At 55.3% G+C, this 22,780-nt stretch overlaps 4 protein-coding genes across 5 annotated transcripts in view; all 4 read left to right on the forward strand.

Annotated features, from left to right (window-relative positions):
- ENTPD1 (ectonucleoside triphosphate diphosphohydrolase 1) overlaps window positions 1-1,060 on the forward strand; it is a 38,014-nt gene extending 36,954 nt beyond the window's left edge. Inside the window, exon 13 of the transcript XR_007507286.1 lies at window positions 428-1,060. The gene's annotated coding sequence lies outside the window, so the exon portion shown is untranslated. The remainder of the gene's footprint in view (window positions 1-427) is intronic.
- A 1,355-nt stretch (window positions 1,061-2,415) lies between these two features.
- Window positions 2,416-22,780, forward strand: part of ATP6V0E2 (ATPase H+ transporting V0 subunit e2) — an 87,703-nt gene continuing 67,338 nt past the window's right edge. Inside the window, exon 1 of the mRNA XM_049811282.1 lies at window positions 2,416-2,421. The gene's annotated coding sequence lies outside the window, so the exon portion shown is untranslated. The remainder of the gene's footprint in view (window positions 2,422-22,780) is intronic.
- On the forward strand, window positions 2,627-14,918 carry CPN1 (carboxypeptidase N subunit 1). Of its 2 annotated transcripts, none has more exons than XM_049811277.1 (9): window positions 2,627-3,124; window positions 6,170-6,366; window positions 7,045-7,200; window positions 7,672-7,854; window positions 9,393-9,504; window positions 10,226-10,365; window positions 10,666-10,765; window positions 12,653-12,771; window positions 14,651-14,918. In XM_049811277.1, exons 1-9 carry the CDS (start codon window positions 2,902-2,904, stop codon window positions 14,780-14,782), a joined length of 1,362 nt encoding a protein of 453 aa, XP_049667234.1. In that variant the 5' UTR covers window positions 2,627-2,901; the 3' UTR covers window positions 14,783-14,918. The 2 variants fall into 2 exon arrangements, with proteins under 2 accessions (XP_049667234.1, XP_049667233.1); XM_049811276.1 differs by lacking the exon at window positions 14,651-14,918 and adding an exon at window positions 13,121-13,828.
- Window positions 19,381-22,780, forward strand: part of DNMBP (dynamin binding protein) — a 36,431-nt gene continuing 33,031 nt past the window's right edge. The window contains exon 1 of the mRNA XM_049811269.1: window positions 19,381-19,461. The gene's annotated coding sequence lies outside the window, so the exon portion shown is untranslated. The remainder of the gene's footprint in view (window positions 19,462-22,780) is intronic.

Here is a 22,780-nt window from a genome sequence, read left to right on the forward strand (position 1 = left end):
GCACGGTGTGCGAAGATTTAGATGCACATTTAGGGAAAAGGCATGATCCTTCCCTTCTAGTGGTCAGGGGCATAGTAAATTTGTGATCAAGCGATTGCTTCTGGATCTGCATAATTAATAGCTGTGGATGCCCCAGCTCCCTATGAATTAATCCTATCCTCTTTTGCATTCATTTACCTTTCGGCTTTAACGAGGTAATTTCATTGTGCCTGGTGTGCAGAACTATTTCCTTTTCTTTGATTTAAACCTGCTGCCTAATAACAGGCTGTCTCCATCCCTATGCTATGGATAACACTGACTAAATCTCCAGACTTAGTACTGTGAGATGCGCTCTCCACCCACCCCAGATTTTGCTCATGGCTCCTTTTTAGGATCTAACGGTCTGCCTTTTCTTGTTTCTCACATCAGTGTTGCCTTGTCTCCATAGGAAAGCGAGCTCTTTTCTCATGCGTCCCTTGGCAGCACTGCAGCTCCAACCCTGCCACTGCTGTCGCAGGCTGCTGAAAACAGCCTGGGAAGGGAAAGAGGAGGGAGGAGACAGACCAAACATGGGGTTTGTGCTATTTTACTATAGCCCTGCCTAGCGCTCTCTGGCTGCCAAGTACCACGGGCTAGCGCTGGAAACCTGCCCACCTCTTTTGCATTGCTTTGGTTGCTGAAAGCTGGGGAGACAGCAGCTCCACGGGAACCCAGCAGCCCTGGGAGTGGCCATGTGAAAGAGGCAAGGGCATTTCCCACCACTGCGTGGGTCCCAGCTCTACAAAATACCACCAGACACGGCTTGCAGAAGAGATAGGAGCTGTCCTACCATACCCATGCTCGCCATGCCCTGCCACAGCATCATCTACTTCTCCTTGGTTTCCTACAAGTGCTGGGAGAAGCTGCCACCTCCAGCACCTTTTCTTGTCACCTGGCTAAAGATGGGTGCCGTGCCTTTCCCACTCCTGAATGTGTGAATGTGTGTTGCTCTGAGACTGACTGACGAGTGGGCGTGTAGTGGGATGGAGCTTAACTGAGAGTGTATTAATATGGCTACTGCTATCTTTACATATGTATAATATTCTTTCTTTTTCTGTTCGTGTCTTCAAAAGATATTTGTTGAAAACTGGGACTTTGACGTTTGTTTTTTTTAAAGGGGCCATAATTGAGAGGAGGGCACTGTGCAGATGGGGCAGAAGACCAAGAAGGCACAGGGACAAGGAGAGAAAGGACCACTAGGGTAGGGCTGGGACAGAAGAAAGTTGGAATTGAGAAAATCTGAGCAAGCCAAGCCAGGAGCAGGCAAGCCATGTGCTTTGCCCACCAGCCTGCCCTGTTTGCGTTAGCAGCTATAAAGAGGGGCTCCCTGGTTTTACCACTGGGAAACTGAGGCAGAAAGGCGATCAGTGGCCCAAGGAGATTTGGAGGACAGGTAGGAAAGTAGCAGTGCTGGACAGCACTGGTAAGAGGATGCTTTGCTGGGGGAAGAGGCAGCTAGAGCAACCCTTGCCATAGGGGCTAGTGCCACGCAGCGTGGATCCACCTGGAGGTTGAAGGGAAGGCAGATGTTTAGCATGGCACCAAGTATCCTGAGAAGCCTATTGCTGATGGCAGGAGGAGCTCCTTTCTCGTGTGGCCTGGGCAGAGCAGCATGGCAAGCTCATGTTACCAAAGGGAGCCTTTCTCCTGGCATGTCCAGCCGTGACGGTCAATCTTTCGGCTGTCTGTGCTCACGTTTGGGCTCTGTGTCAGGGATGTCCTAATAAAGATCTCTCTCAGAGCCACTAAGCTGCTGAAGTTTTAGCTCCACAGGATAAGGCTGCAAAGCCTCCTGCAGATGCACCCGTCCGTGAGCAGAGCATAGGCACCCTGAGGTGAGCGCTGCCCACGGGGCCGAGGATGTACCCGGCAGGGGGTTGGAGAGGAACCAGCTTCCCCCACATCCAGAAACGGTCTGCAACTCTTTGCTAACAGACAGCGAGGCATCCTCATCTGCCTTTAGGCCCTTGAGCTCTCTCTCCTCTGCTGCCAGTTGCCCAGTACCTGTTGGTATCATGATCATGCCCACTCCCGGCGCAGAGCAGGGCGATACCAGCGCTCTCCTTGCTGGTACCTGCTCAGCAGACAACTCCTGCATCAAGCCCCACGCCGCCCCGTCCTCCCCCCGCAACGTCCTAGCTCGGCTGTTTGGGAAGGCAGCTGCGGGATGGGCGATGCCGTCCCTGCCTCCGTTCATCCCGGCAGCGGCGGGACTGCCGGGGCGGAGGGGCCGGCGGACCCGCGGAGCCTGCGGCGATGTCTCCCTCTGCTTGCCCAGGAGATGGGGCAGGAGAGCAGGCGCGGCTCCGAGCTGCCGGCCGGGCCCCGGGGCGGGGGGTGGGGGGGGGAGGCGGCGGGGGCTGCCCGCGGCGGGCAGGCAGGGGCCGGGCAGGGCTGCGGGAGCCGTGCGGGCAGCGGGGCCGACCCCGGCGCTCGGGTCTTGCCCCAGGGCAGGGCTCGGCGACGGGCATCGCCCCCGCCCGCCGCCCCCCTCTGCTCTCCTCTGCTCTCCTCTGCTCTCCCCCCGCCCCGCCGCTCGCCGTGCGCTTGGCAGCCCCGACGCCCTCCGCAGCCAGTTTTCCAGCCCTGCGCTTCTTCTGCAGGGACAGCCAGCGGCTGCGGGGGCCTGTTTACCGTCCGGTTAATAAGTGAGCCGGGGCGGGGGGAAACTCCTCCGACGGCGGGGAGCGGGGGGAGCATTCCTGCGCCGCGGGGCCCCGGCGCGCCCCGCTCCCGCCGCCCCCGCCGCCCCCCGCCCGCAGGTGCAGCAGGGGGCTGGCACTCGGAAACTGGAAAGAGCTGGTTGGAGTTTGCACTTTAAGCTCCCGGCGGGGAGGGAGACGGGGGCTCGGAGCTGGTCTGGGCGCCCGGCGCCGCGGGAGGATGGCTCGGTGGCTGCGGTCCCTCGTGGGAGCCCTGCTCCTGCTCGAGGGGGCGGCCGCCCTCAGCTTTCTCCACCATCGCTACGAGGAGATGGTGCAGGCCCTGTTCCGCGTGCAGAGCCAGTGCCCCTACGTGACCCGCATCTACAGCATCGGCCGCAGCGTCGAGGGCCGACACCTCTACGTGCTGGAGTTCAGCGACTACCCGGGCATCCACGAGCCCCGTAAGTACGGGGGGACGGGGACGGCGGTTCGGAGGAGCCGGGCTTCGTCACCGCGCTCCCTGCCACGCGGCGCCGTTGGGGCACAGGGCGGGGGGTATCTCCCTTTCCAGGCAGGACTCCCGACGATGCCCGGGTGCCAGGCGGTGCCAGCTCCGGCAGAGACCCTGCAGCCAGCCCAGGGACGCGCACGCAAAACCCACACGCGTGCACTGTGCTTGCGTGAGCTGCGGCGTGGCCCGGGCGCGTACTTTGGACGGAGCTCTGATTTTTCAGCACGAGCTAACACGAGAACCCAGGCGAGTCCATCCCGGCACCCCACCTGCCCTGCCAACCTCTCCATCCCAAAACGGCGTTGCGCGGGCAGGGAGAGGCAGCAGCTGCCGGATAGTGGCAGGAGGGAAGAGTTCGGCCCTTCCTCCTCCAGACCCCAAAGCCAGGGGGGCAGTGAGCGTGGGACTCCGGCAGAGCGGGCACGGGGCTCCCGCAGCCCCGCAGGCCGTGCAGCCCCTGTGACAGGCCTGTCTCCGGGATCTCTACCTGCTGCCACGTGGCCCTGCGGAGCCTTGGCAGCGATGGCCCTCGGAGCTGCTGCCTGTGCGGCACGGAGACGCCGCGGAGCCAGACCTTGCTGGCAGCCAGGTGCCCCTGGGGGGCTGAGGGGACCAGCTGGCTCTCCGGGCTGGGGGCATGCACACAGGGCTCCCTCTCTTCCCCGACTCGTGCCCCTGGGCCGCAGAGGCGAACAGGGCTCTGCCTCCTTTTTTGCAGGATCTTTTGCTTTTTCAGATCCTGGCTGGTGTGGTTAAACGCAGGGGCTGACAAGTTCAGGCAGCCTAGTCACGTGGAAAACTGCCGGCAGCGCTGCAGGGGTGAGCGAGACCCATACCTGTGCCCCCCTCAGCGGAGCAGCCCCCCCCAAACCCCACAGCACCCCATGCCTGGCAGCAGCTCTCCCAAGGACGTGCTGCACTGGGGGCATGCTGTTCCCCTCCTGCGGCCCGGAGTATCACCTTCAGGGGGGCCGGGAAGCGGGATGGGAGGCTCCCCACCCTGACCGCCTCCACGCCAGCCCTGTTCAGTACAGGGAAATCTGCACGGCGCTCAGGACACCTCGGGTACCTCCACAGCACATCAGGGGCTGATTCAAAGCAAGGAGTGAGCAAAGGGCACTGGTAACACAACACTGGATTTTAGACTTGCGGAACCACAGGAGAGCAGCTGGAAGGGCTATAGGGGATGACCGAGATCTCCCCTGCCCCAGACGGGCAGCATGGGTCACCCTCAGGCTGGCACTTTCAGCTCGTAGCATGAGGACTTTGGGAAACTGTGGATTCCCTTAAAGGCCACGGAAAGTAACTCCGAAAAGCAAGCTTGGAGTCAGTGGGCTTACGTGCAGTTAATTAGGGCTTGTATGTCCACGTGGATAATGTTTAGGGGTCTGCATATTGAAAAAGGCTGACAAGTCCTGCTGCAGACTCAAACAAAGCAGAGAAGGAGAATCCCTGCTGAGACCTTATTTTTTTAAATAAAGGCTGCACATATCCCCAGGACATTTTTATAGTTTTTTTAACTGGATTACCTAATTAAATCAGTTCTCATCCTAATTAAATCAGTTCTCATGTCCCTGAAGTCTAACCAGGTCAAAACATGTTGCCCACCTGTGGTGTCCTGCACTGAGGCACAGCAATCAAGAGATATGGAAAAGCAAAACCTTTTGCCAAAATTAGAATTTTTTTTAGAATCCGTCTTCAGCATGTCTGGATGCGGTGTCTCCTTCCCACGCGGCAAAGGCACAGGGGATTTTGGAAGCAGCAAATGCCTAACATGGAGCTGTGCTGTCTTTTGCCCCAGGGATCCTGACAGACACTGTACATGGCAGCAGAGTTGCACACTGCCACTGTGAGTCTGGTCACTGCTGGTGGCCGGAAAACTCACGGTGCAATGGGAGTCTCAAGCTCTGGCAAGCCGATGTTTGTGAAGACACACTATTTTTTCCTGACCCCTCCATGTGAAAGTCAGGCTCCCTTTTTAACTGAATTCTTCTGGTGTCTCTCATCCTACCAGTGCTGACTCCAGCCTGCAATGGGACATTTTATTTTCCCACAAGAAACTGCTTTAAAAGACCCTCTGCGAAAGCATAGCCCGTCCCTCGTGTGTGTGCTGCCTCTCCATAGGCAAAGCAGCAAGTCCTGCTCCAGGCACTGTCTGCCTGTGGTCTCAAAGTCTGTATTTCGAGACCTCATTATAGAAAAGTCAGTGGCAAGAGACATTTTTGCTCATAACAAAGCTGCCTGAGGGACAGTTTGATCCATACTCAACTCAGTCACTGAGGGTTTCTCCCGACTCTTGTCCCTGTCCCTTGAGGGTGAGGAAGCGCCTAAACCTTCTCCTTGGAGGGAAGTAAAGGGGAGGGAGAGAGGAAACCACTGCTGCCTCCCACCAGCACGGGAGTCAGGGGCTGACAGGCAGCAGCCAGAGGCAGCCATGCCCTTCCAGTGAAAGAGCATGGCTCGCCCCAAGCCAGGGACTGATTTTATCCTGCAGAGTAATGAAAAGCTCCTTAAAGCATGCAGAGCCAGAAATGTGCCATGCTGGTGAGAGGCACTGACAGCAAACTGTGAAGGGCAGAGGTGGGAGAAATGGCCTGTCCCCTCCACTGCCACCCACTGCAGAGCTGGGAGGCCCCTGCACCCCGGGACTTGGGGCGGCAGCAATCCTGCTAGTGTTCCCCGGTCCCTCTGTGCTGCCTCTTCCCAGCGCGAGACCAAACCACCTGCAAATGCATCCTCTTGTGTGCTCCGAAGGAGAGCAGCAGCCTGGTGGAGAGCCTGAGCTGCTCCCAGGGATGCTGGGGCAAAATGCAGGGGAGCTCATGTGAGAACCATGCCACTCTCCCTCACCGAGGTTTGCATTTTCCAGGGGAAAGAGCCATTTCACACCATTTATTGGGGGTCCTTTGGGCTTGACCGGGCTTCCTGCAGTAGAAATTGGCTTTTCCGCCCATCCCAGCCCTGGCTGATGGTGTCACTCTCTTGCTTTCTCCAGTGGAGCCAGAGTTCAAGTACGTCGGGAACATGCATGGGAACGAGGTGCTGGGCCGTGAGCTGCTGCTGCAGCTCTCCGAGTTCCTGTGTGAGGAGTACCGCCGGGGCAACGAGCGGATCACCCACCTCATCCATGACACGCGCATCCACATCATGCCCTCCATGAACCCCGACGGGTACGAAGTCGCTGCCAAGCAGGTACCGGGCAGCGATCGCCTCCTCCAGCCGAGTAGGGGCAGAAGCCCTTCAAATCCATGTGGGATCCCCTTCACGATGGCTATGGGGAGGGGGCATCCTTCCTCTCCATGCCCTGCCAAATTTGTCCCCCCAACCGGTGTCACAGCTTCTCATCTCCTGTGCCAAGGGCTCGTGCTGTGTGTCCTGCCACAGGTGGCCCTGGCAGATGATGGAAGAGGCTTTCTACACCTGTCTGACCCTCCCCAGAAGTTATTTGTCACAGGAGGGTCACTGCAAATCCCCTGACCCAGGCTGGGGAAGGGGCAGCTGAATGCCACTGTCATGAGCAGACAGGGACATGAGGGACAGGGAAGGGGGAAGTCCTCTAGTTCCCCCCAAAACTTCACCCATTCCTTTGTACCACTAGACCTCGGGGAGATATTTTATTCGTGGCTCTTTCAGCTGAGGCAAATTGTTTATTTGGTTTGTGCCTTGCTCTGTCACCCTGGAAAATGAAGATGTTGTTATTGACTTTCCCTGTCAGTACCAATACCCTTTATTCTCCTGCCAGCAATAACACGCGTGTTGCGACTCAAAGGCACCGAAGCGCCGTTACAACGGCCGGTCCCTGCCGCCCTGACACCCAGCCTGCCTGCGCCCACCCTGTACTCACCCCTGTGATGCACCTTTGCCCCGTAGGGCCCAGACAGCAATGGGTACTTGACGGGGAGGAACAACGCCAATGGAGTGGACTTGAACCGTAACTTCCCTGACCTCAACACGTTCATGTACTACAGCGGGGAAATCAACGGGCGAAATCACCACATCCCGCTGCCTGACAACTGGAAAAGCCAGGTACCGGTCTGGGGTGCTGTGAGGGTGACAGCATCTTAGAGTGGCTCAGCATGCGAGCAAATGTACTGTCCTTTGCCTTGCACAGTGCTTGTCTCCTTCTCTGTGCCTTCTGCATGCAGAGAAACAATCTAATCCTGTCCCGTATCACAGCTGGCACCTCTGCCAGGAAGAGAGGGTGGCACCACGGCCAGCCTGGGTGGAAAGTTGCAACGCGCAGGGCAGAGGAGGTGGCACGTGCTGGCTAACACCTGTGCCTCAGGTTTTGGGGCTGTGCTGTAGCAGGGTATGCACAGGAGGAGCCTGCTCTATGTATCGGGGCAGGCAGTGGAGAACGGAGGAAGCTGCAAGGGCTGAAGCAGGCACATTGCAGGGCAGGGTCTGATGTGACCCATCGCAGCCCGGCGTGGGGCAGCAGCGGGCCTGGAGGTGGCTGAGCTCTTCTCCCTGTCCCTGTCCGTGTTCTCCTCACAGGTGGAGCCGGAGACGTTGGCTGTGATCCAGTGGATCAGCAGCTACAACTTTGTGCTCTCGGCCAATCTGCACGGTGGGGCGGTGGTGGCAAATTACCCCTATGACAAATCCCAGGACCAGCGGTTCAGGAGCCACCGGCGCACGGTCAACACGCCTACCCCGGACGACAAGTTGTTTCAGAAGGTGAGCTTGGCCCCGGCAGGCGAGGGCATTCCCACAGCCCTGGCAGGGTGCAGCATGCGAGAGCTGGCTGGGAGTCTCTGGTAAATGCCTCATGCAGGAGCCGAGCCAAGAAACGTGTTGGAAATAACTGTTAGCAGACTACGGCATTTCTGCCAGCCGCCGGCTCATGAGCCAGGTCAGGGCAGTCCCACTGTGAGCCAGTCCCACCACACAGACAGGCCAGTCTTAACCCTCAGGAGCCCCTTCCACATCCGTGCCCTGCCTGGGTTCCCCATAACCCCAGTACCACCAGTGCCTTCAGTACCACCCTGCTCTTCCAGAGTTGGAGCCTGCCCCCAGCTTTGCTGCACCATCATAGCACGTATATGGGGTTTTTTTCCTAGAGAGGTGGCAGGGTCTGGCTGGGGGTCTGCTGAGAGCAGGATAAGGGAGGTGGGTGCCCAGCAGGGCTTGCGGATGGTGAAGAATAAGAAATACAACAAAAAGAGCACCAGGAGCTTAGGCAGACATCAGGGAATGTATCGGTCCGTACTGCTGATCCTGCTAACACTAGCTGAAGCCAGTGGTTTTTCTCCATTGTTAAAATGTCCCAGAAAACAGTGCCTTCAGTCACTGCTTCCATTAGGAAATACCCATCACAAGAAAAAGCAAGTCTGCGTTAGAACAGTTAATGAGAAAAATAAGTCTGAGCTGGAGTTCAGCCTTCTCTGGAAGCAGAGGCTGTGCAGGGGCTTGCCAGGACCTGCTGGGATCAGGGCTGTGCTCGGACCCAGATGTAGAGAGGCTGGAGTCTGGGGCGTAGGCTAATGATACCCACATAGCCTCAGAAGTCAGAAATGTAGTGAAGTAACTGTTTTCCCACTGACAGAACGAGAGTACACCAGCATCTGAACCACAATACAAGGGTATAGAGTTTGCATTAGAAAATGCAAACACCGGTTTCTCTTAAACTGCGTCTTATGCAAAGGACAGGCTTTGGATGCAATGGCCCAATTTTAGCCCTGCCTTTTTGTCTAAAAATAAGCAGTAACCTTAATAAGGGCAATAAACAACCGGTTGCTAGAACCAGAAATTGCCAAAACTCTTTCTTAATCCAAATTCCCCTGATATATATGGTATCTGCATCCAGTCTGATACTGTTTAGTTTTCCTCGCATATCTTCTCCCCCTGTTAGTGCCATGTGCTGGCAGGGAGGGTCAGCACCAATGGGGCTGGATGCCCCTGTGTGGGCCCAGTGCCCTCCGCTCCCTCTCATCTCAGCAGGAGCAGGGCAGAAGCCACCTGTGCCCTCAGCAATCCCCAGCTTACCAGATTTCTGCTCTTCCTCCTCCACCTTCATCTGCCTACATTTCACAGAGGTCCTGGCCACCTCATGTTGTATTTCATGGCAGTAAAATGCAGGAGCTGACTCCTGTCTGACTTCCCTCTCACGCTCCCTAGCAAAGCCTGTGTGGGAGGGAGGATGTTTTGCCCAGAGCCGGGCAGGGTCCCTCGCTGCTTGGTGCTGGAGCTGTGACCACCGGCTGCTCTTTCTCTAGCTGGCCAAGACCTATTCGTACGCCCACGGCTGGATGCATCGTGGGTGGAACTGCGGGGACTACTTTGCCGATGGCATCACGAATGGGGCATCCTGGTACTCACTCAGCAAAGGTAAGGGCTGGGCAGGTGAGCACCACCCGCAGCAAGGTGTTGAGCTGAATGGAGGTGAAGGGATAGATGAGAAACCTCAGGACAGGATGGGTTGGGGAAGGGCTGTGGCAGTAGCACTGTGCCCATTACTAGACACCATTCTGGTGGCTGCATCTCAGACTGGGAAATGGCTTGGGAAGACTGGAAGTGGCTTGGGAAAAATAACTGAGGTCTGCAGAGACCTGCTGTGTGCTGCTGGACGAAGGAAGCATTAATCTGCTAGAGTATTTGAAAATGCCACGGCATAACTCCATCAAGACCCAAAACTGTGACCAAAGGGAAGACATTTCTTGTAGCTGCTAGCTTCTGAAAAATCTCATTAAAAAAGGAACAATGACAAAACTGGAAATCGGCAAGTTAGGCTAGAAGAAAGATTGAAGAGGGACTGGAAAGAGATACATAGCCCCTGCAGTACCCAACCTCCCTGATCTTCTGAAGGCAGAGTGGTGAATGATCCTGCTGAAGGGGAGAGTCAGGCAACCAAAAAGGGAGGGGGCTGCATGGAGGGAGAAGGCTCTAGTCATGCTGTCATGGAGGGAGGAGGCTGCACCTGCGGAGCAAAGAGGGGAAAGCGGGATGGTTCTGGTGGAAGATAGACAGGGGCCAGGATGTCTGGGACACGGGAGCAGGGAGGGAAGGGAGCCTTGTGTTCCCCTGGCCACAGGCTCTTCTTCTCTTCCAGGCATGCAGGACTTCAATTACCTCTACACCAACTGCTTTGAAATCACCCTGGAGCTGAGCTGCAATAAGTTCCCCCCGGAGGAGGACCTGGAGCGGCAGTGGATGGCCAACCGGGAGGCCCTTGTTGCTTTCATTGAAGAGGTAAGGGGGCAGTCCGGAGACTGATACCCTTCTGCAGGTCCCCATGGGCCCTGATGGTAAGGGACTGGTAGGCACGAGGGGTGGAAGGGAGGTGGTCGTGGAGCTCACTGGGTGCTCTAGTTGGTGGCCTTTGGGGAGGCTGTTGTGTCCTAAACTGGCTCTGCTGGGGACAATCAGGAGAACCAAGGGTATGGGGAAAGGTGGGGTTGTCCCCAGAGCTCTGCCCTCCTCTGGTGCTTGGCAATACCCTCTTGAGCAAAGGAGGGTCCTTGAGCCAGCAGTCTGTCTCCCTCCCTGCAGGTTCACCAGGGCATCAAAGGGATGGTGTCGGATGAGAACAACAATGGCATTGCAGGAGCAGTGATTTCTGTCCAGGGAATCAGCCATGACATCACCTCTGGTGGGTTGTCAGTTCCCTTGTATGCTGTCCCTTTTGGATACAGCCTCTCGGAGGCTATCTGGGTATGTGGGAGGAGGTTAGTAGGCAAGGCTATAATATGTGTGGCCAGCATGGTCTGCATCCCAAAAGTTAGCTGCAAGAAATGTGCCTGTGCACCCTGAACCAGGGAGGGCTTAGGAAAACAAGAGGCGAGAACTGGAATGCAAATCTTATTGTAGAGGACTTCAGAAAGTCAGGTCCTGTTTTATCTGAGAGAGGAGAAAATAAATTTGTATATAACCAAAGAGAAAATTGAGAGAATAATCTACTCAAGCTGAATCTACACAGAGCTGAAATAGTTGATAGCAAAGGACACAATGGCAGAACAAGATGAAAGACTGAAAGTTCAAGCCAGACAAATTTAGACTGAGAATGAAGTGCCACTTCAGTTTATCCAAGTTGTGGCGGTTTCTCCTTTGCTGGCCGATTTTAACCTCCTTTTCATAAACACCCTTCTCCAACTGGACTAGGCATTACAGACTGGCTGCAGAAAATAGCCCATATTCCAGCTCTTCAGAGGTCAGACTATGAAATCATCACAACTCCTTCTGGCCTGTGACTCAGGAGCACTGTAGTATTTGGTACTTATTATGCCAACCTGCATAGGAAAGGGGATTGTGCAAGAGATCACACAGTCACAGAGGTGCTGGCTGCAAGAGCCCTCTGAGGTCTTCTGTCCAGCCTCCTGCTTGGAGCAGGTTTGTCTCCAGTGTTGGCTCTGATCAGCCATGGCTCCCTCCAGCTGATTCTCACTGACCCTCAAGAATGGAGATTTCACAGCCTCTCTGCTGACCTGTGCCAGGGATCCATCACCTTTGAGGTGAAGCTGTGCTCCCTGATCCACCCTGAAGCTCCCAGGCTGCCATCTGTGGCTGCTGCCCGTCCTTGTGTTGCCTGGCACTGCTCAGAGGAGTTTGGCCCCATCACCTTTGTAGCTGCCCTTCAAGTAGCTGCTGGCTGTGAGCAGACCCCCCTCCGGCTCCCCCAGCTCTCCTTGTGGGGCCTGAGCTCTCCCTGTGGGTCAGGAGTTCTGGTTTTCCCACATCTCTCTTGATCTGGGGGCATCAAAACTGGCCACAGTATTCAAGGGCAGCCTCCCCAGGACTGACCGGAGGGAGAAAAATTATTCCCTTTGACCTGCCAGCCACCCTCCCTGTTTTCCCTTGGAAGCCCCTGACTTGTGTGTCTCACTTGTACCAATTAGCCCCACCTAATGCTGCCTGCAGGCTGCCTGCAATGATTACTCAAATTTGCAATACCCATCCAGTTTCATAGATGGGAATATACTGAAATTGTCAAAGTAATTCATAATGTGCTGCTGCCTCACTGTTGGCTGTCCCTAACCACGCCAGTACACAGTCCGTCAAAGTGCTCCTGGGGCTTTCTTATGCAGGGAGAATCAGGGAGCAGCTGAGCAATTAAAACTCTGCTGATAACCCAAATGTGGCAGAATTTTATATGACAGGAATTGGAAATTGTGTTATGCATAAGGAGTCAGACTGGAGCTGTGATTGCCTAAGGCCAGTCAGGTCTGCTGTCATCTGACTGGTGAGTGCTCAGATTTGCAGCCTCCCTGCAGAGGCACAGCCAACACTGCTGTACCATCCCCTTTCTTTTGGCATTTACTTGCAGACTGACCTCTACTCAGTGGCACTGATGAGACATCACTTGCAGTCTACCAATGTTAATCCAGCCTTGCGATAGCCAGCAGATTTGGAAGGAAGGCCAAAAAGTGCCTGGGTTTTGAAGGCTACACATCCTCGAGGAAGTAAACTCGGCAAAACCTACTGGAATATCTTCTGCTCTTCTCCGCGTGCATCCTGAGTGCTTTCTCTTCTTGTGTTCCAGGTGATATGGGAGATTATTTCCGGCTGCTGCTGCCTGGCACTTACACTGTCACAGCCTCTGCAGAGGGGTACCAGCCCCAGACGGTGACAACAACGGTGGGCCCAGCTGCACCTTCACTGGTGAGTTAGGCTACATAGTCACGAGGATGTCTCAAAATGTCTTCACCCCAGGGAGAAAGAAATGCAGTGGGGGATGTCTAGTGAGTAGTAGAGAAAGGAGATGGGATGTAGAGCATTGCCAGTGGCTACAGGCTGTCTGCTTTGGCAGACACAGGGCTCCCTGCAGCTCACAGAGAGGGACAGGGTGAAGGCAATGCCATGTGCCTCTCGATTCCTTACTGAGGGCTCACAGCTGCACTGGGCTGCCGTGCCAGCTCCTGTGTCCCTCTGCCTCTTGGCCATGGGGAGAGCCCCTGGCTGGCTGGGGCTGCTGCTCTTCAGCTCTCCCTCCATCCTTCCCACTCTCCAGGACGTGATGATGTGGAGACAGCATCTGTTCCCTCAGGCTCCGTTATCCCCCTGGCTCCGTGGGTTTCAGTGCTCTGCTACCATCTGCATCCTGCCTGGGACCAAACACGCTATCAGACTCGTAGCAAGAGGCTGAAGTCTGCCTTTCTTTCTGCCGAGAGCACCCAAGACAGATGGGAACTGGGTGCCAACAAAGAACAGCCAAGCACCTTTGGGAGATGAAGTGCTCTTGACACCAGTGTGGTCCCTACAGCGCCTTTCTGAGGGCAGGCCGGACAACTAGAAGTTGGTTATAAAAACAATGGGTGGTGATTCCTGCCCCTGCTGTTGCGTTATGAACGTGGTGGGACTGCAGATGCAGCCTCCTCTAAGGACCGGCAAGAACCCCCTGGCTGCGGCATCCTGGCACATCATTTGTTTCACTGCATGTACACTGGTCAGGCTCTGCCATAAATACACTGCGGTGGTTCTCCCACCCTCCCTCTCTTGATCCCACCCTACCCAGCCTCTGAAGTTCTTCCAGAGCTGCCCTTTTCTCAGGATTAGAAACCTTCTAATTTTCGTCCTAAATTTATTTATGGTCAGTTTATCCCTATTTGTTCTTATGCCAATGTTGTGCTTTAAATAGCTCCTCTTCTTCCCTGGTATTTATTCCCTGATGTATTTATAAGGAGCTGTCAAGCCCAGTCCTAGCCTTTGTTTTGCTCAGTTAAGCACCCAGCTCTTTGGCTTTCCATTTTAAAATAGATTCTCCTTTTACCATGTTACTGTGTAAGACTGATTTGTTCCCTGATGGTATGATTTTTGCAGATCTCCTCTCACAGCAGCCCTTCTGTCCCCTGCAGCACCTCCCATACTCACCATTCACGCCATCCCTCCCCCAGGAAGCCCACACAGGCCCATTCCAGTTTCACCTTTCTGTATAGCCTCTCCATTCCCTGTTTATCTGATGCTGTGTCCTGCACGCTCCTTGTCCCCTTCTCTCTCTTGTACCTGCTTGCATGGCTGTAGTAGATGGAGGTTTCTTTCCTGGAATTTTTTTGCCTGGATGTACTGAAAGGACTGGTTGCTGAAAGACTGATTAAGCAGGATTCAGCTAACAGGCTGCAATTGAAAAAGGACTGTCTGTCCTAAACCAGCCTGTGTATTAAATATTCAGAGAGATGCAAAGCAATACTATTTCTCTACTTCCTGGTGGGAAAAGATGAAGAAAGAGCATAGCTCAATCCCTTGCCTTTCACAGCTCATCTTCTAAACCATCCTAGGACATCACGTTGCCACAAGAGCAACTCTCTGCATAAGAAATGTAGCTGATTGTTGGTACAATATTTTCCACAGGAAAAAAAAAAATGTTTCCAGCTGATTTAAGAACTGAGTTCCCATTGTATCGTAACACTGGCTGAGGCCCCTTACTGCTTGTCTTGGCCCAAGAGTCAGCTTCGAAGGCTAGCAGCAGAGGCAGGTCCTGCAGACCCCTGAGCCAGCAGAGCACACACACGGTCTTACACAGTTATTTTTGTTCTTTCTCCAGGTGCATTTCCAGCTCAAACAAGATGTGGTGAGGAAGGCCCCGGAGCGTAAAGCCTCAGGCACACGCATGAACAACAAAGCCCTTCAGAAGAAGGTAGTGCCAAGAGCCACCCGCCGGGGGACCCAAAGATGAGGATGGCTCACTTGGCTAAGAGCTGGGGGAAACCCTTTATACAAGGCCTGGCTGATGACTCCAGCCAGTGAACTTTCCAACAGTCCAGCATGAAACTAGCCCAAATTATTAGGTTATTAAACAAGGAAGTATTTAATCCCTGAGCAAATCGTGAAGTCATTCACAACAAAATGTGCCTGGGCTGCGGTTCCCCAGGCAGTGTGTCTGTAGCTGCTGAGCTCTTCTCCTGCACTCGCTCCATCTCGGGGAGCTCTGCTCCCTTTACTCCTGGACTCAGTTGCTACAGCCCACGTGAGATGCCCAGACACTCGTGCATACCAGGGAGAGTGAATCCAGGCCCTGGTCTTTGACCGCTGCACTCAAAAGCTGGGCATGTGAATCCTGGCACCTGGGTACAAGTGCCATGCTTCTCCCTCAGGTAAGGACACTTGCTGCCTGGAGACCCTGAAGTTAGGGGAAGGTCAGTTTTAAAGCAGTGATGTGACCAGCTCTGAACACAGTTTGTCCCACACGTAGCACAGCTATCGCTGGTTGGCAACACCACAAGTAGGGATGCAGCACTGGGAGGTGGTGGTCCAAGATCATCTCGTGGCTGATGTCAGATTTATCTTGATGTGCAGATGGGACTTTCTGGTAGCTGGTTTGGATTATTTGTAGTCAGACAGGCTGAAATGATACACACTGGCAAAAGCCAAGGATTATCCTGTCCTCTTATGTCTTCAGACCCAAATCAGATGGCTCACTGAAGCCAACACAAACTCTTAGTCTGAAGCATAGGAGCAACTAGGTGAGGTCTGACAACTGGTCATGAGTAGGAGTGCAGGACAGGTGATTTGATGTTCCTTTGAGACAAATACCCTGAACCTTGGTCCTGTCCATGTGCAACAGGGAAGTGTGGATGCTTGATGCCAGCAGTGTGCTGTGCAGGTACAGCACAAGCCATGTGAGTTGTAATTGGGTTAGGAAAGACATGATCCATAGTTCAGTGAGGTGGGGTACTACAGGCTGGACCTTAAAATGCTGCTTAGGCTGTGTTTGGAGTGGAAGCAAGAGTGGAAACAAAGCTGGTTATTTCCATGGTAAAAATTTCTTAAGCCGGCAAAACCTTTTTTAGCATTCTTCAGAGAAAATAAATAACTCCAGAGCGATAAACAGTCCCACCATTGCGCCCCAGCAATTTCTTTTTCCTTGTCTGGTTATCTCAATTTCCCCCATACAGCCCTACATTGCACTGGCTCTCTCTCTGTCTCAAGCCTGTCCAGAAAGTATCTCCCAGACATCCCCTTGCTTCTCCTCTTTTGCAAACATCTCTTCATCTCATGTGAGCAACCTCTACCACCCTATCGCATAGGCAATACTCTGCACTTCATCCCTCACCATCACCTCCTCCTCTGTCTCTGTTACAAGATGCTAGTGGCATTTTCAGCCCTAGCAGCACACACACACTCTTGTAGCTCTGCCTGCTAACAGAAGCTCTTTCTCTGTCATGCCTGCTCTTGGAAAGGCAGAGCAAACTGTCCCTCATAGGGTATTTATACAGGCTATTGCAAGAAAGTGCCAGGAATGGTAGTGCACTTAACCATGGCTGTGAATGATTTCAGCCTGCAGAGGCCAGTGTGGGCTGGAGACACTGGCCAGTTTCACATTCACAACCAAAGCCGAATTCAGATTCTCTAATTTTTTATCTTTCAGTGGTGGAAGTGAAAAAGGATGGTGTGGCTGAGATGTTCAAACTCCTGTGTGGTTTAACACCTCTTCCCCTGGCCAAGCCGAGCAGCATCTCTCCAGATGCTGGGCGCTCCTGTTTGAAGCCACATGTCAGTGCGCATTCACCCAGAAGATTTCCTGGTGGACGTGCAGGCAGGATGAGGGAGGCCACCCTGCATCCCACAGCCTGGCCCCATGCAGCATGCAGGAGGGTCTGCTGTCGCCACATGTCCGACCCATGTGTGGGAAGATACTGCTGCCCCTAATCATGGCACTAGCTCAGCTAGCTGAGCTAACCGCTCACCAGTGAGGATGTGTATGAAGCTGAGAGCAAGTAAAGGGCTCCCAGGGAGCAGCCTTCAGTTGGCTAATTCAGCTGGGCAGTCCCTGGACAGGGTGATGCTCAGCCTGCGCAGAGCTGCCCATACCATCCCACATTCCAGGAGTGTCATGGATAGCCTTGCTGAGCCTGCTGGCTGCAGGGTGCTCTCATGTTGCCCTCTTGTGGTCCTAGAAAATGTAGGATCATCTCAGTTCCCCTTACTTTCCAGGGCAGAGTCGGAGGAGGGGGACTTCTCTAGAACAGGACAGCCAGTCCAGGAGGCCACGTCACTCACCCTCGCAGGCTGCTGTGGGGCTGGCAGTGCAGCAGCAAAATTGGTCTCAGCTGCAAGCTTTTTTCCCCTACAAGAGGGTTCCTACGAGATACAACCTTGTGGAGGACTCTCTCTCTCTCTGGGCTGGGATTTGTCCAGCTCATTCTCCTCCCAGCTCTGAATTTTTTTGTGTTGAACAGTTTGGTAAAGCTCCACTTGGCCATGGCCGAGCTCTCCACGTGAAAACATGGTTACAAAATGTTTCTGAGGCAGCACTCTCCTAAGCACGCCTCTCAAAGGCTTGCCATGAACTTAGCCCCAGTGTTGCAAGAAGCGTGGGCTAAAAACGGTGTTAAACCTTTGGACATAACATCTGCAGCGCAGTGGTTTCACGTTCTTTTGAGGCTCCAGCCAAGGCAAAAGCAGTTGACAGGTTTGTGTCAGAGGACACAGTGAACAGTTGATCCTCTCCATCCTCTCTGGGCCACTCATTCGTAGACCCCTTCCTCCACCCTATGTCCTTCTTCCAAGCTGAAGAGTCCCAGCCTACATGGTTGTTGACTGTACAGTCTGTTCCCATACCTCTGAGCATCCTTACTGCCTGCCTCTGAACCTGCTTCCATTCTCTTTTACCCTGTGATGAGGGGACCAGAACTGTATGCAGACACTGGAGAAACACGCAAACAAAGTGAAGCCAGGCCCAGAATAATGAACCAAAACTCCTACAAGCAAAACTGTGAGGATCTTGGGATAAGCAGAAACCCCAGTGGGGAGGGAGGGTGAGACTCTGTGCATGCAATGCATGGTGCTTTCTGTGGCTGGCATGGAGGAGGCAGAAAAAAGGGAAAATACAAATAGCTGAACTTAAAGAAGAGCAAGGCAGCTTTGCTGGGGATGTCAGCAGAGGAGGGTTTGTCATGGCAGTGACCTGAGGGCTGTAGGAGGGTTTGGGATGATGAAAAAAGCTCAAAACCTGTCTCAGCAGGTAAGAACAGCAGAAGTTTTGGGGCAGAAGACATGATCTAGAGCCCTGTGGCAAGGGCTGGAGTCCATTCCTCAGCTCCAGCAAACCGCATACAAGCATCCATAGCCGCGGGGAAAAGAGCACCCAGCTCCCTGTGCAGCTTCAGGCCCTCTGCCAAAGCCATCACACCGTACCAGCAGTGCGGGTCCCTGCCTCAGGAGAGCAGATGGGGAGTCGGTGCCCAGCCTGTGCACGTACTAACACGCCTCTGACAGCAGTACATGAGACCTGCTCTGCACACCCCGATCCTTGCTGGTGGCAAGCCAAACTGGGATCTGGGTGGTTGCTATGGAGAAGTGTAGCTAAATGCACAAACAAGTGCCAAACAGTGGTAAGTGCTCTGGGGGCTGAGTGACTCTGAGCTTTACAGCATGTAGCTGAGGGATGGTATCCCTTGGGGCATAGAGGCTTCTTTTGGCCTGCCAGAAAAACCAGTGCAGGACCTACTGTACTTGGTGTGCCTGACCCCTGTGTGATGCACAAACTGGCCCTGCCTGTTAGGGTTTTCTGCTGGGGACCCATTTGTTTTTCTCCATCGTGGTGCTCTGGCATGATCTTACGGTGTATCTTAAGCCACCAAGCCAGCTCCTAGCAGCAAAACTTCACCAGATGGACAGTGTAGACCCACTTGTCAGCTGCTGCCAAAGCTGAATCCTGCAAGGCAGCGAGAGACTCCCAGGAGAAGGCAACAGCAGGGAAGGGGAGCCCCAGCACTGCTCGTGTCTGCGAGGCGGCCAAGCTTTGTAGGGGGAAGAAGTCGAAGAGGGTTTGCGCAGGCAGCTGCCTGCCTTGCTCTGCGCAGGGCTCCTGGGTGCTCTGCTAGCACCCTAGCACGGGTGCACGGTGCGCAGGTGCTGTGCCCAGCCCTGTGGCCAGGGGGGTGGCTGCACCCCATGTCCCCGCGCTTGGCACCCCACGCTGGGCAGCGTGCCCCACGTCGGGGTGTCGCCATGGGCCGCCGGGGGGGCTGCCTCGCAGTCTGGGGCCGAGCGGTGCTGCAAAGGGGGATGTCCCCACGTCACCCGGAGGCCCCGGGCTCCCCAGCCTACGGGACAGGCCCCGCCCGCGCAGCAGCTCCGTTCCGTCCCGTCCCGTCCCGTCCCGCCGGCCCTGGCCGCGGCCTCCCAGCGGCACGGCTCGGCACGGCACCGCGCCGCGCCGCGCCCGCCAGGCCGGGCCGTGCGGAGGCCAGCCGGGCTGCGGGGCGGGCCGCGGGGCCGGGCGGGGCCCTGCGAGGCCGGGCGGGCGCTGGGGGCCGGGCCGGCCGGGGCCCGGGCGGGGCCGGGGGCGGAGGCGGGAGCGGGACCCGCAGGGCCGGAGCGGCCGCGGCGCCCGGAGCGGGCCGGGAGAAGGTAGGGACCCGCCGGAGCGGCCGGGGGGAGCCGGGCGCTCCCTGCCTGCCGCCGCCCGCCCGCCCGCCACCCCCGCCCTGCGCGACCCCGCGGCCGCCCGGCCTGCGCCTCCGCCGGGCCCCCGGCGCGGCCCGGCCCGGCCCCCCGCCTCTGCCGCGGCCCCCGCCTCAGCCCGCCGCCTCCCGTCCCGCCCGGCGCCTCCTGCCCTCGCACCCCGGACCCGCACCGTCTCCCCGGCGCCGCCCCGCCGAGGCCGAGGCCGAGGCCGAGGCCGAGGCCCTGCCTGCCCCGGGGGCTGCCCCGGACCGGGGAGCCGCCCCGGGCCGCGCTGGCCGGCCCGGGGGCGGCGGGTGCCCCTGGCTGGGGTGCTGCTGGCTCGGGCGGGAGCTGCTGGCTCGGGCGGGTACTCTCCCCTCGTGCCAGCAGCCGGGCTGCGGCAGCGTGTGGCCCCTCCAGCCCTGCGTGCCCAGCTAGGTGCTCGCCGGGCACTGCCGGCTCCAGCTCTGTCCCAGGGTGCCCGCGCAGCCCTGGGAGCACTTCGGGCACCTCGGCAGCGTGGAGCAGCTGTGGGGTACAGCGGGAGCCGCCCGTCTGCTCCCCGCATTGCGTCCGTTGGGATTTTGGTCTCTTAAGCCGTGTCTGCGCAGCCAGTGGTAACCCGGGGTGGTCAGCCACCCAGCCTGCATGCAGCTGGTGGGTAGCTTGGCATTGCCCGGACATCTCGTTGCAGGGGAGCACCTGGCCGTGTAGAAACAGGGCAGGTATATGGGGCCTGGAGTGGTCTGGCACCATGAGCTTGGGGCGGTAGCACTGGTGAAGGGTGGCACGGGTGGTTGCACACAGAGAGCAGAAGCTCCAGGCTGCAGCACTGCGCCTTCCCCTGGTGCTCCTCTGAGAACATCTGCTCTGCTTGCGCCAGCCTGAGAAAAGAAGCTCACGAGAGTTCCCTGTTTGTTCTAACTCCAGCAAATCCCAATCCCTCTGTGTCGCTGCCAGCCTGACACTGGTGCCTTGTACTTTAGCAGAGACAGACTGGAGGTGCTTCCTCCAGTGGCCTTGCCAGGGGAGGGAGGCTTGGCTCACCCTCAACAGCTTCTGAGAGGTGGCTGCTGCTCATGTGCTGACCCTTTTGCTGATCCTGAGCGGTGACTCAGCTGATCCCGTCCTTGACACAATTTGGCCTGAGTTCAAACACCTCTGCTGCTGCCATTCCTGGCATTTGAAGTACTACCCCTGTCTCTGTCCTTTCAGATCTCATTCTCCTTGCCATAGTACCTAGAAGCCTCTAATATCATAAGCATTAACATCTGTTTTGAGGTTTGTCATGTTTCCATAACTTTAAGTTTCTTCTGAGAAGGCTCGCTCTCCCCTTGCCTCTGCCATTCTCTCCTTTGCTTCCATTACAGTTCTATCTTTTCCTCTGCAAAAGGCCTGAGAGAGTTTGTCGATAGAGAATTTGGTGGTTTGCAGATGCTTTGCCAAATACAGCCTCTGTACCGTGCTACGAGACGTCACCATCGTCCCCCTCATCTTGACTCACTCCTCTGGCTGCAAGTCATTCTGGGCATTGTGTCTGAATGTGTCCTGCTTGTTGGCGAGGTCCTCCATAGCACCGGTAATGCCCACACTTCCAAGTTGGCTGCTTCTGCTGTTCTGTTCTTGAAATCCTCTGCTCTGCCAAGGCCAAAGGTTTCAGTTCTCTCTCCAGCTGCTCTGCGTAGGATTAGAAGGACATTAAAAACTAGTATGAACATACAACAATTTTAGAGAAATGTTAACTTGGCAATAGGACGGGAGGAACTGAGCAGTAGGGGAGAGGAAAGGAGTGACACTCGGAGCCTTGCAGAGCACCGGCTCTGCTAGCTGTCACGGGAAGCGTGGCTGTGTGACGTCTCAGGGTTCTGTGTGCAGTTGAGGTGTCCCTGCAGTGAGTGACTGTTCAGACAGACTTTGTGACGATGATGATGTGAGCTTGGGCGGGACACCCTGAGTTGTGCTTACCTTAGCACTTCACTACTTTAACTGATAATTTCCCCTCGACCTCCAGCAAAAGGATTTTTCTGATGCTATTCTAAGGATTGCTCAACCCCACTTGTAAGCGACGCAGCTTTTACTTTGTCTTATTTTTAGAACCTTTCTGTTAGGAAATAAAATCTATTGCTTACTTCTCAGGAGCACGTCAGGGCTCTGAAAGGAAGAGGTCCACATGATGCCAGGTATCAGCAGAATCCCTGCTGGGGATTTAGATTCTTTGGAGATAATGAGCAGCGTAGAACAGGAGCAAAGGTGAGCAAAGAGCAGAGCTTCCAAGTCAAACTCGAGTAATTTCTAGATTTCTGGACTCCCTGCCCAGCAACCAAAGCATCGTACTGGGCTTCTGTCCAAAAGCTATCTTGAAAAATATTGTTCAGGTTGCAAGTTCAAGTGCTCCAGGGTTAAGGAATGTCCTTGTAGCCCCAGTTGAACCTGTTTTGGATACGTACTCAAGGTGAAACGACTAATTTTGTAATTGTATACTATTTACTCCTGTAGCTCAGTCACAGGTACTGCACAGTGGAAGTGGTGCTGCTCTTGAGGTTTTGTCTGTTCCTTACTCTAAGTTGTATTGTTTTAGCCTGTCTGCAAAAACAGCAAGAGAGACAACCGTGTGCCTTGGGGTGGGAGGAGACAGGTCTCGGTAACAGAGTCTATAAGGTGCATGCAGCCACTCCATACAGAATTTGCGAAACTGTTGTCTCTTGAGCTGATGGTCTGGCCTTTGCATGCTTCAGTCCCCAGTGCCAGAGATTAAATATCCATCACGGTCTCCTTGCTCACATGTTGTGGCAAGGTGTTCTGCTTTGCATTAAAAATTGATGCTGTGCTCTAGTTTCCAGATGACTTTCATTTGCTTGCTGCCTGGCCCAGCATGAGCTTCTTTTCCTTCCTCCGTCCTCCTTCTTTACCCCACGCACATGCCACCAGCCTGCCCACAGCCATGTCCTGCAACGGAGCAGGTGAGAACACTGTGACAACCAGGGCCCAGCTGGAGAGAAGTAGTAGTGGTTTGAATGTCTTGTGTGCTACAGGACAGAGCTCCAGTGGCAAACACCCCAAACTGTCGCCCATGTGTGGTGGGAGGCCAGAGCTTGCTTAAGCAGCCCTTGCCCTTGGTGGTCCTGCTTCTGGAGGGCTTGATGATCCAACCCGAAGGTATTCCTTTCAATGATTTTTGGTATATCAGGTCACAGACAAAGCAAAAGAAGCTGTTTGTTTTTAAAGTGAGGAGATTCCTCTTCCTCCTGGAAGCCATATGGGGTTAGGAGGTGGAGTGCAGAAG

The sequence above is a fragment of the Accipiter gentilis genome, chromosome 9, assembly GCF_929443795.1.
Source record: "Accipiter gentilis chromosome 9, bAccGen1.1, whole genome shotgun sequence".
NCBI lineage: Eukaryota > Metazoa > Chordata > Aves > Accipitriformes > Accipitridae > Astur > Astur gentilis.